General features: G+C 40.3%; 1 protein-coding gene across 2 annotated transcripts in view; it reads left to right on the top strand.

Moving 5' to 3' along the window:
• Positions 1 to 13,071, top strand: part of SCD1 (stomatal cytokinesis defective / SCD1 protein (SCD1)) — a 470,752-nt gene that overhangs the window by 282,567 nt on the left and 175,114 nt on the right. For both annotated transcript variants that reach the window (XM_089426037.1, XM_089426039.1), the window contains one exon: positions 12,656 to 12,923. In XM_089426037.1, coding sequence (XP_089282163.1) covers positions 12,656 to 12,923 — 268 coding nt within the window. The remainder of the gene's footprint in view (positions 1 to 12,655; positions 12,924 to 13,071) is intronic.

Genomic DNA, 13,071 nt, shown 5'->3' with positions numbered 1-13,071 from the left:
CCTTGTGAAGGGGTTATGCTTCCAGTTGCATCGTGTCTCAGTCACATCATGAGACTGATTGCACCTATACATCCTTTCAATGATGAAGTTATGAGGATAGTTTTCAAGCTGATAGTAGAGAGTTTTTAGGATTTGGACAACAGTGCGGGTCCTACATTTGGGAAGAAGCTTCAGATTCTGAAAATTATGGCCATGACTAGGACATATGAAATCATGTTAGATCTAGAGTGTGATGGTTTGATCCTGCAGATGTTCCAATGCTTCTTCAGCATTAGGAAACATCATCTTGACACAGTGATAGCACACATGCAGTCCATCCTGTCATCATGTATGAGAGGCCATGATGCCATTTGCCGGGAGTTGCAGTCTCGATTGCTGTCCGTTTGGAGGAGAGAACAATTGGTCTCACCTGTTGCTTATGATCTAGCCGAGAGGTTGGTTGAGCAGAACATTGGGATGTTCAGGAGACAATTGACCAGGGAGGAGCATTTCATGTTTGGGGGCTCATGCAACAAGAATGAGATGAGGAGGAAGGGACTTTGCTTCATCTACAAAGGACCTTGGGGATCTGACCACTCATGCTTGAGTGACACCGAGGAGGTGACAAAGATAGAGCAGGAAAATATTCTTTATGTCTATGAGGATGAGAACTCTTCGTTGGACGAGTCCATGTGTTCATACGATGATACCTTACAGGAGCATGAGCATTCATGTGGGGTTCATGACAGTAGCCCAAATATGCATCCATGTGTGGTAGAGGAGTATGAGGAGCAACTGATTGTTCCCATGAGGGAAAGAGATCAGGGAGCAGATGAGCGACTGATGATTCAACATAGAGAGCACATAGAGGAGCATGAGTCATGTAGAGTTGTTGACATCAGGCCAGATTCATATTCTGAGCAGTCCGTAGGTCCTAGGAGAGACATTCAGGATAGTGTGTCACTAGTGATGAGTTAGCATGAGCAGCATATGACGGGGCATGAGTCAGCCGAGGAGGATGAGGTGCACAATATGCATGATGACCCTTTTTGGGAGGGCCAGTTGAAGGTTCATATGGAAACCATGATGGTGGAGGATGAGCACCCACCCTTGGGGTCAGCTGTTGATGAGGAGTAGACAGATGTACAGACAGCTGGCAAGGTGACAGTATTTGCAGACACTTGTCCTTAGGAGATGTTGGAGATTGATAGGGTAGTCTTGCAGGAGGCTAGTAGATGATAGGAGTTGTTGGAGATGGTGATGCATCCATCTTTGGGCCGATCCACTAATGAGGTGTGGGTAGATGCACAGGAAGCTGGCAGAGGTGCTAGAATTTCTGGGAGCAACCCTCTCCAAGAGTGTATAGATAGGGCTTGCAGCACAATGTGCCCACTTCTTCCCATTATAGGGAGGAAGGCATAATTTCTCGGACATGTTTTGATTGACCGGTTAGAGCCTCAAGGGTTGAGCATGGAACAATATCAGCATAGCAGATCCTTGCATAGGAATCCATGCATTGGACTAGCGAGAGATAATGAGTTGGTACCCTACTGATGGAGTATCATTTTTAGTCAGAGGCATTGTATTGTCGGAGCCCTTAGAGGTGAGGGATGTTACATGCTTCAGTTGGTAGCAGGATGTAGGCTGGCCACTCATCAGTATCTCAGCACAACATCAGCATGATGAGATTGACCTTGGTTTATGCCGAGAGTTGGATTGGAGAGAAGTGATGAGCTGGTACGCAGTTGGTGGGGCAACATTCACAGCTGAAGCTATAGCACAACAGGAGCCATGGAGCATTGATGCTCCTTCTTGGTGGCATTGGGATCCAGGTGGATCTACTAGTAGCAGGTTGAGTCAGAGATGGACATGGGATCCAGGTATTGGAGGATCCAGTCATGTTTCGATAGCTTGGAGGTGTGACGTGGACCAGTGGTTTGTATGGGATCCAAGGATTCGGTCTCAATTGCGTCAGGCCACTAGATTGGTCCACATGTCTGGATTGCTTGAGGGCAAGCAATCTTGGGGCGGGAGGACTGTCATGTCCCCATTTTTATTCTTCTGCATAGTACAACCAAGGTGGATTTCCAGGGTCGACGATGGCTAGGTCCGTGGAGCAAGTTATGTCATCAGGGGTCCAAATAGAGTTTTGAGGAGTTTCTATGAGGTCCAATGGCATTCGCTTAGTATATTCCATCATCCGCACAATTTGCCTTTCATTCCGACGCATTTCGACCACTTTCAAAAAACTGAGTTATTAGCGGGCTTGACTCAATTAATTACGCTTAAGGTGGCATTCTGGGAGGAATATGTGGCAGAACACCTTAGTGTAATAGCTCGTTGGAACTGAAACGAGAAGATCTACAGGATGTGATGGTTAGATGAGAGTTTCAGTGACCTGGGGAGACATGATGGCCAATTTACCATTTTCCCACATTAAAAATAATATTTTAATGAAATAAAAGAGGGAAAGGTGCTTGACAATTAAAATAATAATAAAATAGAAGGTTCTAGAGGAGTCCATCAAATCTATAAAAGAGGAGGAGGAGAACATTGGAGGACATCTTGGTTTTGATATTGTTTCTTGTATGAGAGGTTGAGAACCCGGTTCTCTACTCCATTGGTAGCCCTAGGACGAAAACCCTCAGGTGATATAGAGAGATTGGGCGAGCACCCATCTCCCCTTGGTGGATTCTTTCAGAATCCACAGGTGTAGTGATTGATTTCATGTTCAGTTCAAAGGTCGGTTTCAGTGTTATTATATATCTTGGAGGGCCATTCCCAGCTATTGTATTAGCATATATTTCTATAATAAAGCTGGATTTTGTTGTTGCATTTCTCATTGTTCCTCATGTTGTGATCTTTAATGAGATTTTGTGCAATTTATAGATTTATGGTTTGGGTTTTACATGGCAATCTTCTGGTAAATGCATGATAGTTTTATATGAAGTGTTTGTTCCAATTTTTTTTGATTTGGGTCATTACAAAGGTCATCATTCATGCACCTTCACTGAGATTTTCATCACAATAATGAGAACATAACTGCTGCACCATATCTCCATCTTCTCTTAGATCATTACTGCACTTCTCACTGAGATCATTATCATGTTGATTAGGCTTCCATACTAAGATATATATGTGAACACTTCACCGAGGTCTTCATTATGATCTTCCATCATAGTTGTCACTGTGCCGAGATTATGACTGTGTTTTGGCATACCGAGAGTGTATAACAGTGAGATCATAATCATGCCGAGACTGTGACTTTATCTGGAGAATGATGTCTAGTGTGTATAGCTGAGAGTTTCTTGCACTAGGATCCTTATCATGATAGATATGCCAAGACTGTCCTAGTATACCAAGATTGTGATCATGATGATCATCCAAAAAACACAGAGATACTGTACCCATCGAAATACTTGTACTTATGTGCTCAATCGAAATACTGTAATCCTGTACCTTGTTCGAGATACTGTGCCCTATTCGAAGTTTCAGAGTGATCTGAATGTGTTTCTTGCGGTGACCCCAACGAGGTATTTATAGTAGTCACGTCTCCATAAATAAGATGACATTACAGTGTGAAGTGTTGTGTCTATTTATTGAGGCAACATGAGTGAATCTAATTCTTTTAGGCCGACATGCCAGTCTTTTAATTTGATTTCCAAGCGGACGTGACAAAGAGGATGGTGCTTGTCATTTGGAGGGCTGCTAGAAACTAGGTTGACCCATTTTTATTACATAGATGCTGAAGTAGAGCTCTTTAATATAATTTTGACTCTTTGACTTTCCTAGACCTATGGAATGAGCAAGAAACTCATTCATATTATTTATAAAAATAATAATTCCTTTTCTTGACAAGTACAAAGATCAAAATTACATTGACAAATACTGAACCTAGTTACGCTTTTCTTCAACAGTCCCTCTTAACTAGGGAGGTATTTACAATGGTACTTAGTTATTCTCAATCTAAAGAATTTCTCATAAGTGTTGGAAATACTGAGAGGGGGGTGAATCAATATTTCTTTTCAATTGTTATTTTTATCAGTTAAATCATTTATATTAAGAACACAAAATGAATAACAGGAATAAATGCTTTTATTAATATAATCTTTACAATAAATCAAGTACAATGTATATAGGGCTTCAACCAGTTGCCAAGCACCAACTTGGACTTTTTGTGAAGCTCCAACCTCCAGGGCACCAACCTTGTCTTGTCAAGGCACCAACCTTGCATTTAGGAGCACCAACTCCCAGGACACCAATCCTTCCAATTCTGAGGCACCAACCCCAAGGGCTACAACCCTTTGCTATATATTTTCTAGATATGTTTGGTAGTAATTCTTTGCTCCCAACCCTGCTGGACCTACGACTTACTTCTGTCCTCTTGCTTACTTCTCTCTAACTCGATCTTCGACTTCTTTTGTACCTTCATCGTCTGCTAGACCTTTGGCTTCTCGACCTTTCGACTTCTTCTTTCGTTCGCTTGACCTTCCAGCTTCCTCTGTTCCTTCAAGTTCACGAACTGTTACCTCTTCTCTATGATAGATGCCCAAGATACGTTACCCATATGGAGATCCCACGTGCCATGTCATTCCTTTAATCGTAATCGCAACTTCCGGAGGTCTTTTACAAGTCGTGCCCATAACATCCTCTATCCTCTGATATCAACATCATCGATCTTCACATATCAACATAGCTAAAACCATATTATGGGTGGTCCCACCTGCCACATCATCACCTTAATCGCAATCGCGGTTTACCATCATTACATTTCTTCAAGACTTGCGATATGATGCGATATTCCAATAAGCTTCTTTTGATAACTCAATCGGGTCCACAACTTTATCACAAACGACGGTTTTAACATGTCATCCCTTTTGAACTTTGCGATTCAACGAATGCGATATTACATTAAGTTATGTCATAGTGGTGCAGTCGGGTCCACCATAATATTGCAATCGCAATTTTTATTGTGACATCCATTTATGAATTGTGATATGAAAGTTCTGATACAATGGATGCGATATTACAAGAGGGCGTGTTATAATGGAGAAATCGGGTCCGTAATAATATCGCGATCGGAGGTTTTAACATGACAAGGCTTTAAACACTTGCGATATGGCGGATGCGATATTTCTTTAAGATGTATTATAATGGTGCAACGGGTCCACAATGTTATCTCAATCGACGGTTTGCGGGACTTCGACTGGCATGTGGATTAAAAACTGGCCTTAACCCTCGCAGTGGACCGTGATCTAAGGGTTGACTATGAGATCGACGGCTAGGATTGGGTGCGGGACTTCAGCCACGTTCAAGGAAGTCCATACTTTCCTATCCCCGCTCTTTCGATATGTTAACTCCTCTGATACTCTGCAATACTCCTTCGATATGTTAACTACTCTGATATTTCTCCGGTATTTCATGCGACATTACTGTTAACTCCTCCGTTAGCACTATTTATGCACCTCCGCCAATGTGTTCCTCTTTACTTCTTGTGGCTTCCAATGACCTCTTCCGATAGCTCTTCTTTGATTGCTCTTGTTCTTGACTTCCAATGGCTTCCCTGATGGCTTTGCTCCTTGGCTTCTTGCTCCTATTTCTTCACGGATTTGCTTTGCTTCTCCTTGGCTTTATATCATCATTTAGTATCCTAGAATATTGCCATATTGACATCAATGACAATCTAGATCAACAATAAGAACAATCGGATTGGTAATCCCATCTGTATATCATCATATCAATCAACATTATCATAGTGCAAGGCCTTGACTAACAACTCCATCTCTCTATGAGGCCATGAGCTATACTGCTGGCGAGACCAATGATTTATAGACACCTTCATCATTGTCTCTCAAGGTAGATACCCACCCAAGTGTCCACTGAGTATGACCTTCTAGGACTATTCTTATCTTGGGTTCCCAACCCTCAAAGAATATCGTTCCTCTTGCCTACTCTTATCTTGGATGCCCTACACATCCTCAAAGAGTATCGGATGCCAGATGATTACCCAATCCTCCCTTTCTTTCTTCCCAAATGAGGACAATAATGTTGTGTCTATCATGTGTCTACATTTCCATTCATGGCCTTCATCTAGACTTTCGGCTGTTAGTCCTGGTCTAGTGCATGATACGTGAAATGGAAAAACACAATTGTCACTCCTTTGTAATCAAGGGTGATCTAATTCAAACTCCCTCTTGATCAGGGACCTGACAAAGCTCCCTCTTAGCTAGGGACTCTTTTATACATTAACAACTTCTTCATGGGTTCTTCAACTGCTTGATTAACTTTTCTATTTGATGTCATGAAATTTAGTTGAGCTTCTTCCTTGTAGGGCAACAACCATCGATCACTTTCCTTCTTATTCCGTCAGGTCATTCCTTTCTTCATGGAAAGTGGTCTTCTTGGCATACATCTGGAACTTTCTTCATATGGCTACTTCTTTCCTCTCCATGCTTCTCATAGGTGTTTCCATCCGTCGCATGAATGCTGGTTGTACTTGTACTTACAAGTCTTGCTCTAGTAGCCGTACATGAACTCATCCAGATATTATTCAAGAAATCAAAACATCATATTAAATTAAATCATACCTTACGAGATGGCTCTTCGTCATGACATCTTCTTGTAGGTATCAACAACCTGAACACTTATTGACATATCTCCCAAAGATATCCATTGTCAAGGGTCTTCATCTTTTTCAGACTTTGATCAGACTCTTTATATCTTTCTGTGAGATATCCTAGTCAAATCTTCTTGGTCTTTTGGATGTTGATTGCCTTCATTAGGATTGCATATCTCATGATCTCTTCCTTCCTCACACATTTCCTTCCCAGGTGCTTTCAATCAGTGTTTCTTAATTGTAGTCAACCACCTTGCACTTCATATGAGGACATATTATGTTGATTTCATCTAGTGTGTCTTACGTCTTTTTGCATACTTTCGAAGGAGGAGATCCTTTTTCTCTTGATCATGCTTCTCAAGATAGAAGTAATGATCCATGTTACCTGCAACCATATGACTTGTCATTATAATATTAAACACAAGCATACATACCTTATTTTACCTTCAGGTCATCGAGGTTTCTTCCAGCGGCTTCCTTGATTGAAGAGATCTACAATCCCTTAATCTGCTTCATGTCATCACATCATTATCCCATGAATTCCATAAGTTGGAGTTCCTGATGAAACACTTGCTCCCTCTCTAGATTAGTGAACCCTCCGATGAGGATTCCTTCAGAGAATCTTGAGGATCTTGCATATCCCTATTTGGCAGATGTTTCTCTTTTTCCTTAATGTATGATGAGCCTTGTCCTAGATGACATCTTTCTTTCCTTCAATGTTCAATGAGATTCCCAAGAGCTATGTTTGACTGCCATGGATTTTGTCCCTTTTTTCCTTCATGATATCCATGGTTATGTCATGAGATCTTGCTTCTAATGCTTTCATTATGCCATGATGCATCTTATTATCATTGTCATATCATATAACACAAGGTATAGGAGCTTATGATAGGATCCTTTTGTGAGGGATACTATCTTACTCATAGGAGAGATTTGATACTCCCTCTTTCCTTGGCCCTTTTCTTTAGCTTCCTCCGTCTTTCAGTGATGTGAACTTCCAAAATCTTACTATAGCATCGAACCTTAACTATACTTATTTTTGTCTTTGTTTGAGGACCAACCTTGCCTATCTTTTCTGCACATGGTTGAATTCTTTCATCCTTTAATACTATAGACTACAACTTGTCTTTCTCTATCTAGCATAAAGACCACAAATTGCCGGGTGAGGTAACCTTATTTGTTCATTGATATTTGTTACCTTGCTCATCAATGATGACTACCTTCTTATCATCTTTCCTAGATCTTCATGAAGTTATTCCTTCAGTTTTTGATACCTTTACTATTGTGTAGGTCTAAGTGACCTTCTTTACTTCAATTTCCGAGGGTATATACATCATTTCATATATCTCTCTTTATGTCTCCTCTTCTGCTATTTAGGTATGAGAGGAATTTTTGAGTGATATGATATGAATCCTATGAATCTCTTGATGGATTCAAACAATACTTGACCTTTATAGACCTTTTCATAGATATCAATGATTTCTCTTTTCTATGAGGATTATGACAATCCTCTTTATTCTATGCAAGGACTTTCAATTATCTAATCGATTTATAAATCCCCTTGCAATCATGAAATCGTTTAATCAAATCTAATTATAAAATTGAAAGATACTTACTTGGTGTGTGAAGAGGAGATCTTCACCTTGATGCTTCTTTTGCTTGAGTTGCCCATCATTAGTATCCTTTCATCACAACTTCCTTGGAGACCTTCTAGCAGCATGACATTAGCGGTCTTGACATTATCGAAACTGCTTCATGACCTTCCCAATTGATCTTTTAGGTATTTTTGACTTCAAAATATTGTTGCATTGCTAGTGATACTATGTTCTGATTCGAGCATCATGCTTATTGAGATCATATTCATAGACATAATTTGAGACTGTGACAAGTATATTGATATGGTATTGCATTGAGACAGTGATGTCTATGTGCATAGAGTTGTGTAGAGATGCAATGTATAGAGAGCCCAAACTTGTCACTGAATAACATAACTAAATTGTGGGTGGCACTGTATAGAGAGACTGTCTCATCACCGAAACTTCCTTGATGTAATAACTATACTGAGACAGTGATGTAATCATGGATTGTGAGAGGTATTCCTTGGATTACTTTTGCAATATATATATATATATATATACACACACACACACACCTGAGACTATCTTTTATGGCATGGAGAAAGTTCAGTGATCAAGAAGTGAGGATCACTCATTTACTTCATCAAATTGAGCATGAGTTGAGTGCATGACTATAATTATTGAAGTTGATACTCCATGATTGTTGTAGACCTGCTTGTTGTATACTTGCTCCTTTAATCCTTTCAACCTGCTTTGATGTCCTTGAAGACAGATCCTTGTATGTCTTTTTTGCTGCCCTTCATTTGACTTCAACACCTTAGCTTTGATACCATGTTGAAGAATGTAGGGTAGTGAGCATTAGATAGATTCTTCTATGCTTGATAATAATTCGTGAAATGGTTTTACCATTTATCTTATCTTGATCTTCTTCTTATTATGAGTGTGTGTGTTTACTTCATCAAACTGCTACCAAAACAAAGAGACAAGAACACAAGGAGTTGGCATTCTGCTAGGGCCAAAACATCTCCCTCTTGTTGAGGAAAACCTACACGTAATTCTTCTTATATAGATTCCAATTAACGAACACCAAGACCATGACCCTTGACCTACTAGGCCACTCCAAGACCAAGTCACTAATCGTCTTTTTACTGTTGAGATCATCATCAACACTGCTACTTCACTGAGGTCATCATTCATGCACCTTCACTGAGATATTCATCATAATAATGAGAACATAACCACTGCACCATAACTCCATCTTCTCTGAGATCATTACTGCACTTCTCACTGAGGTCATTATCATGTTGATTGTGAAAATTCCTATACTCAAGGAACCCCTGCTGCAGCAAAACTCTATTTACTTCTACTTGTTTAATAGACATTATCAAGTTATTTTCTGAAAAATACTGAAGTAAATTACTTCTGCAGCCTACACCAATTTAATTTGATTACATGAAACAAGAAATTGAGCAAAGAACAAGATACATAGGACACCGTTATTTTTGGAAAAAATAGTCCCCAAAAAAACCCAATGCGGGAAAACCGGTGCAACAACTTTGAGGGTTTTATATTATTAAGCAATAGTTCTGAATACAATGCTGGATGCCCTCCCGAGAATCCAGTTACAAAGAAAAATATAATGGCTGAAAATTGACTGAGATTACCTCACTTCACCCGACAGGTTCTGGCTGATTCGGCAGTAGAACTAGGTAACCTTGGCTATCTCTGCGTTGGCCCTGTGTCAACCTTATAGGCTTTACATCAGCTCTGCACTGTCTCTTATGCCTCTTGGAGCTTCTGCGTCAACCTTCCCCGACTGTTCTGGGAGCTCCTTGACAAAATTTTGGATTTCTGTGTGAGGGTAACTTCTTTTCTGCGCTGGGTCTCCCTGGTTCAACATCAGGCCTGCGTGGGCCCAGACTGGCCCAACGTCAGTCCCTCTAGGTGCTGCGCTGCCTCCACTAGTGGTTCTCTACCTCTCTTCCCAGTATTCCCAAACTATCCTTGCCCCTCTACTGCAGAATGATCACATAGTTCGAATTTCTCAACTTCCTAGCCCCAGAAATTTCGAACTCTAGATCAATTTGTTCTCCTCGTGCGTGTTTGTAAATGAACCCCAAGCCTCCTTCTTATACTTTTTTCGTTGAGACTTTAACGACTGAGATTAAGTCTCTAATCAGCGGCTAAGATTAAAAACATGACTTGATTCGCTTTCTAGAACATTCTCACCCATATTTTGATTAATACCCATTAATACTTTAATTTTCCTAAGTTTAGACTTAGGAACCCCATTAAAAATATTAATTATTTTAATAAAATACAATCCGGGTGGAATTTCGCCAAACAGTTCCTGGGTTTTTTAGAACTCATTTGCCTTAGCCTCTCCACCAATTTTCATGGCTAGAGCAATCCGATACTACCAAAAACTAACACTCCCTCTTAGAGAGGAATGTGCTCTAGCAACAATGTCCAACTGCATGCTGCTCTGTCTCTGAAGCATCTCCTTTCCGCACTGTTGCTGCCATCAACATTGTGCTACTGCTGCAACTGTATTGTTGTCCATGACATTGCCATTGCCACTGTTGCATCTGAGCTACAACTCCCTCTCAAATGTTGCATCTGCTATGCTGCTAGCACTACCACTCCTAACACTGCATTCGTACTACAACTCAGTGGTTGAGAGAAACAACTGAAAGACACTCAAAATTACTGAACTAACTGTGTTCAACATAATACCATGTGAATGTTGGAATCTGACTGCTACTAGTCTCTGAGCCTTTGAATCTTCTGCACTGTTAGCAGATTCTTGGTTGCACGCAAAGGGGTTTGCTGCAGAAGTAGAATCCCTGTCGGGTGGAAAAGAGGAATAGCACACTAAATTTTTCAAGCATAGCCATGGATTGAAGTAACGTTCAGGAGACTTCAAATTTGTCTTCCAGATTGGAAGACGAATTTGCTTGCTTAGCAGGATCAACTTCATAGGGAGTCTGGTATATATATTATAGACAGAGGAGCATCAGCTCACATGACAGGGGTTAGAGAATATTCATCTAGCTATAAAGAGGAGTAGATGGACTTCCAGATTACCATGGGAAACATAACAAAATGTACTCCAGTAGGGAGAGGTACTATAGATTTTTAGGAGGATTCAGGAGCAAGCGCCAGCGCTACAAATGTATTGCATGTGCCAGGATTGGGTATGAACCTGATTTCAGTATCCTAGTTACATGATAAGGTGTATGATATTCACTTCGTAGGGAAAAAAGTTTATGTCAAACACCCAAGCTGGAAAAGGTAAGATAGATTGGAGTTCGAAGTAACAAATTGTACTGGTTACAAATTGATTCTCCAATGGCACTAATAGGCAGTGACAGTAGCAGTAGGAAAGAGATGAATGAGTTATGGCACAGGGGAATGGGACATCTACACCATGGAGCACTCAGGATGCTCAAAGAAACGGTAACAAGGGTTCCAAAACTTGGCACTGAGCATGATGACGTGTGCAGAGGATGCATACTTCGGAAGTATGCTAAGGCGGCATTTCCAAGAAGTGACAGCGGAGCTGATGGCATGTTAGGCTTTATACACTCAGATATTTGTGGCCCGATGTCCACTAGAGCTCTCAGGAGTCAGCTGTGCCGAATATTTCGTCACCTTTAGACTGAGTTTTCTTCTCTAAACCTCTGGCTGCTTGAAAGATATTGATTTGACTTGATAAATCTAATGGATAGAGAAGATTCTGTCTGTAGGATATGTAGGTGCCTAAACCAGCACACTTGTATTCACATAGTAAGACTGACGAGCAGCTAATACCATTGTGTTGGTGGTTGGACAAATGTTCAACACCCTTCTTAAGGGCACTGGTTTAGGACAAACCCTTCTTATCTCTAGTCTTGGACAAACTCACTCAGTATTTTGTATCACCATGCCTTTGTCATGTATTTTTACATATGTTCTGATGTTATACTTATGTAGGTTTCCTTTGTGTTTTTTTTCATTATTTTCTAGGAGTTGCACCAGCACTCCAACATTGGATTCATACTGGTTGTATGTTTCAGTCCCATTGGCCTACTTTTGTGGTCATTTGTCAGACATTAACAAAATTATCTTAGTTTATCTAGACTGAATTACTATTTTCTATGCAGCTGAATGTTTAAAGGGGCAAAGTGTCAATTGTTTTTCTAAATCTAGTTTAATAACTACTCTAAAAGCAATTACAGCTGAATAAATATGTACTTGGTAATCCAATTCAGTTTTGTTCATGAATTTCTGAATAATTTCTTTGCATTTTGTGTTATAGTAATATCTTGCCTTGGTGACAATGGAAAAGGAATATAGACAACACAGAAGTATATTGTTAAAACTTTCCCAACTTTCACTTGCAATAGAAAGAAAATACAGGATATATTGTGAACTGAGTTGTACAGAATATGTGAGTTGCAGTACTCAAGGGTGTGCTGATGTTGTCTCTATGATTTTGCAGATTAAGCTGAGGGGCTTATTGTGTTATTTGCAACAAGTGCGACAAGACTATTATGGTATCCTACAAGGACGGATGCAATCATTGTCATCCTCTGTGCACAACCTACCCACTCAGCAACCACATGATGCCGCAGATGAAACTCAACAGCCAGCTGAAGCATCTGGTCTAGGACGGAGTTGGGTACAAAGCATGTTCAGTCGAGATCCAGCTACCCGTAGACCGCCTGCTGCTCGTGTGCAAAGAGGAGCATCTGACAGTGGTGTTCTAGGTTTGTTTTTCTCTTTTGAGATCCATTATTTATTCATTGTTAAAATAAAATGGTCTTTTATGGTATCAGGCTATCAGCAGAGGAAGAAACTAATATTTCTCCATTAAATTATTCGGCACTGACAAACTAATGTACACCAAATCATAGT

The sequence above is a fragment of the Pinus tabuliformis genome, chromosome 6 (genome assembly GCF_031772625.1).
Source record: "Pinus tabuliformis cultivar Carrire ecotype Pingquan chromosome 6, CPIR1, whole genome shotgun sequence".
NCBI classification, from domain to species: Eukaryota; Viridiplantae; Streptophyta; class Pinopsida; order Pinales; family Pinaceae; genus Pinus; species Pinus tabuliformis.
This window is presented reverse-complemented; position numbering and strand designations above follow the sequence as displayed.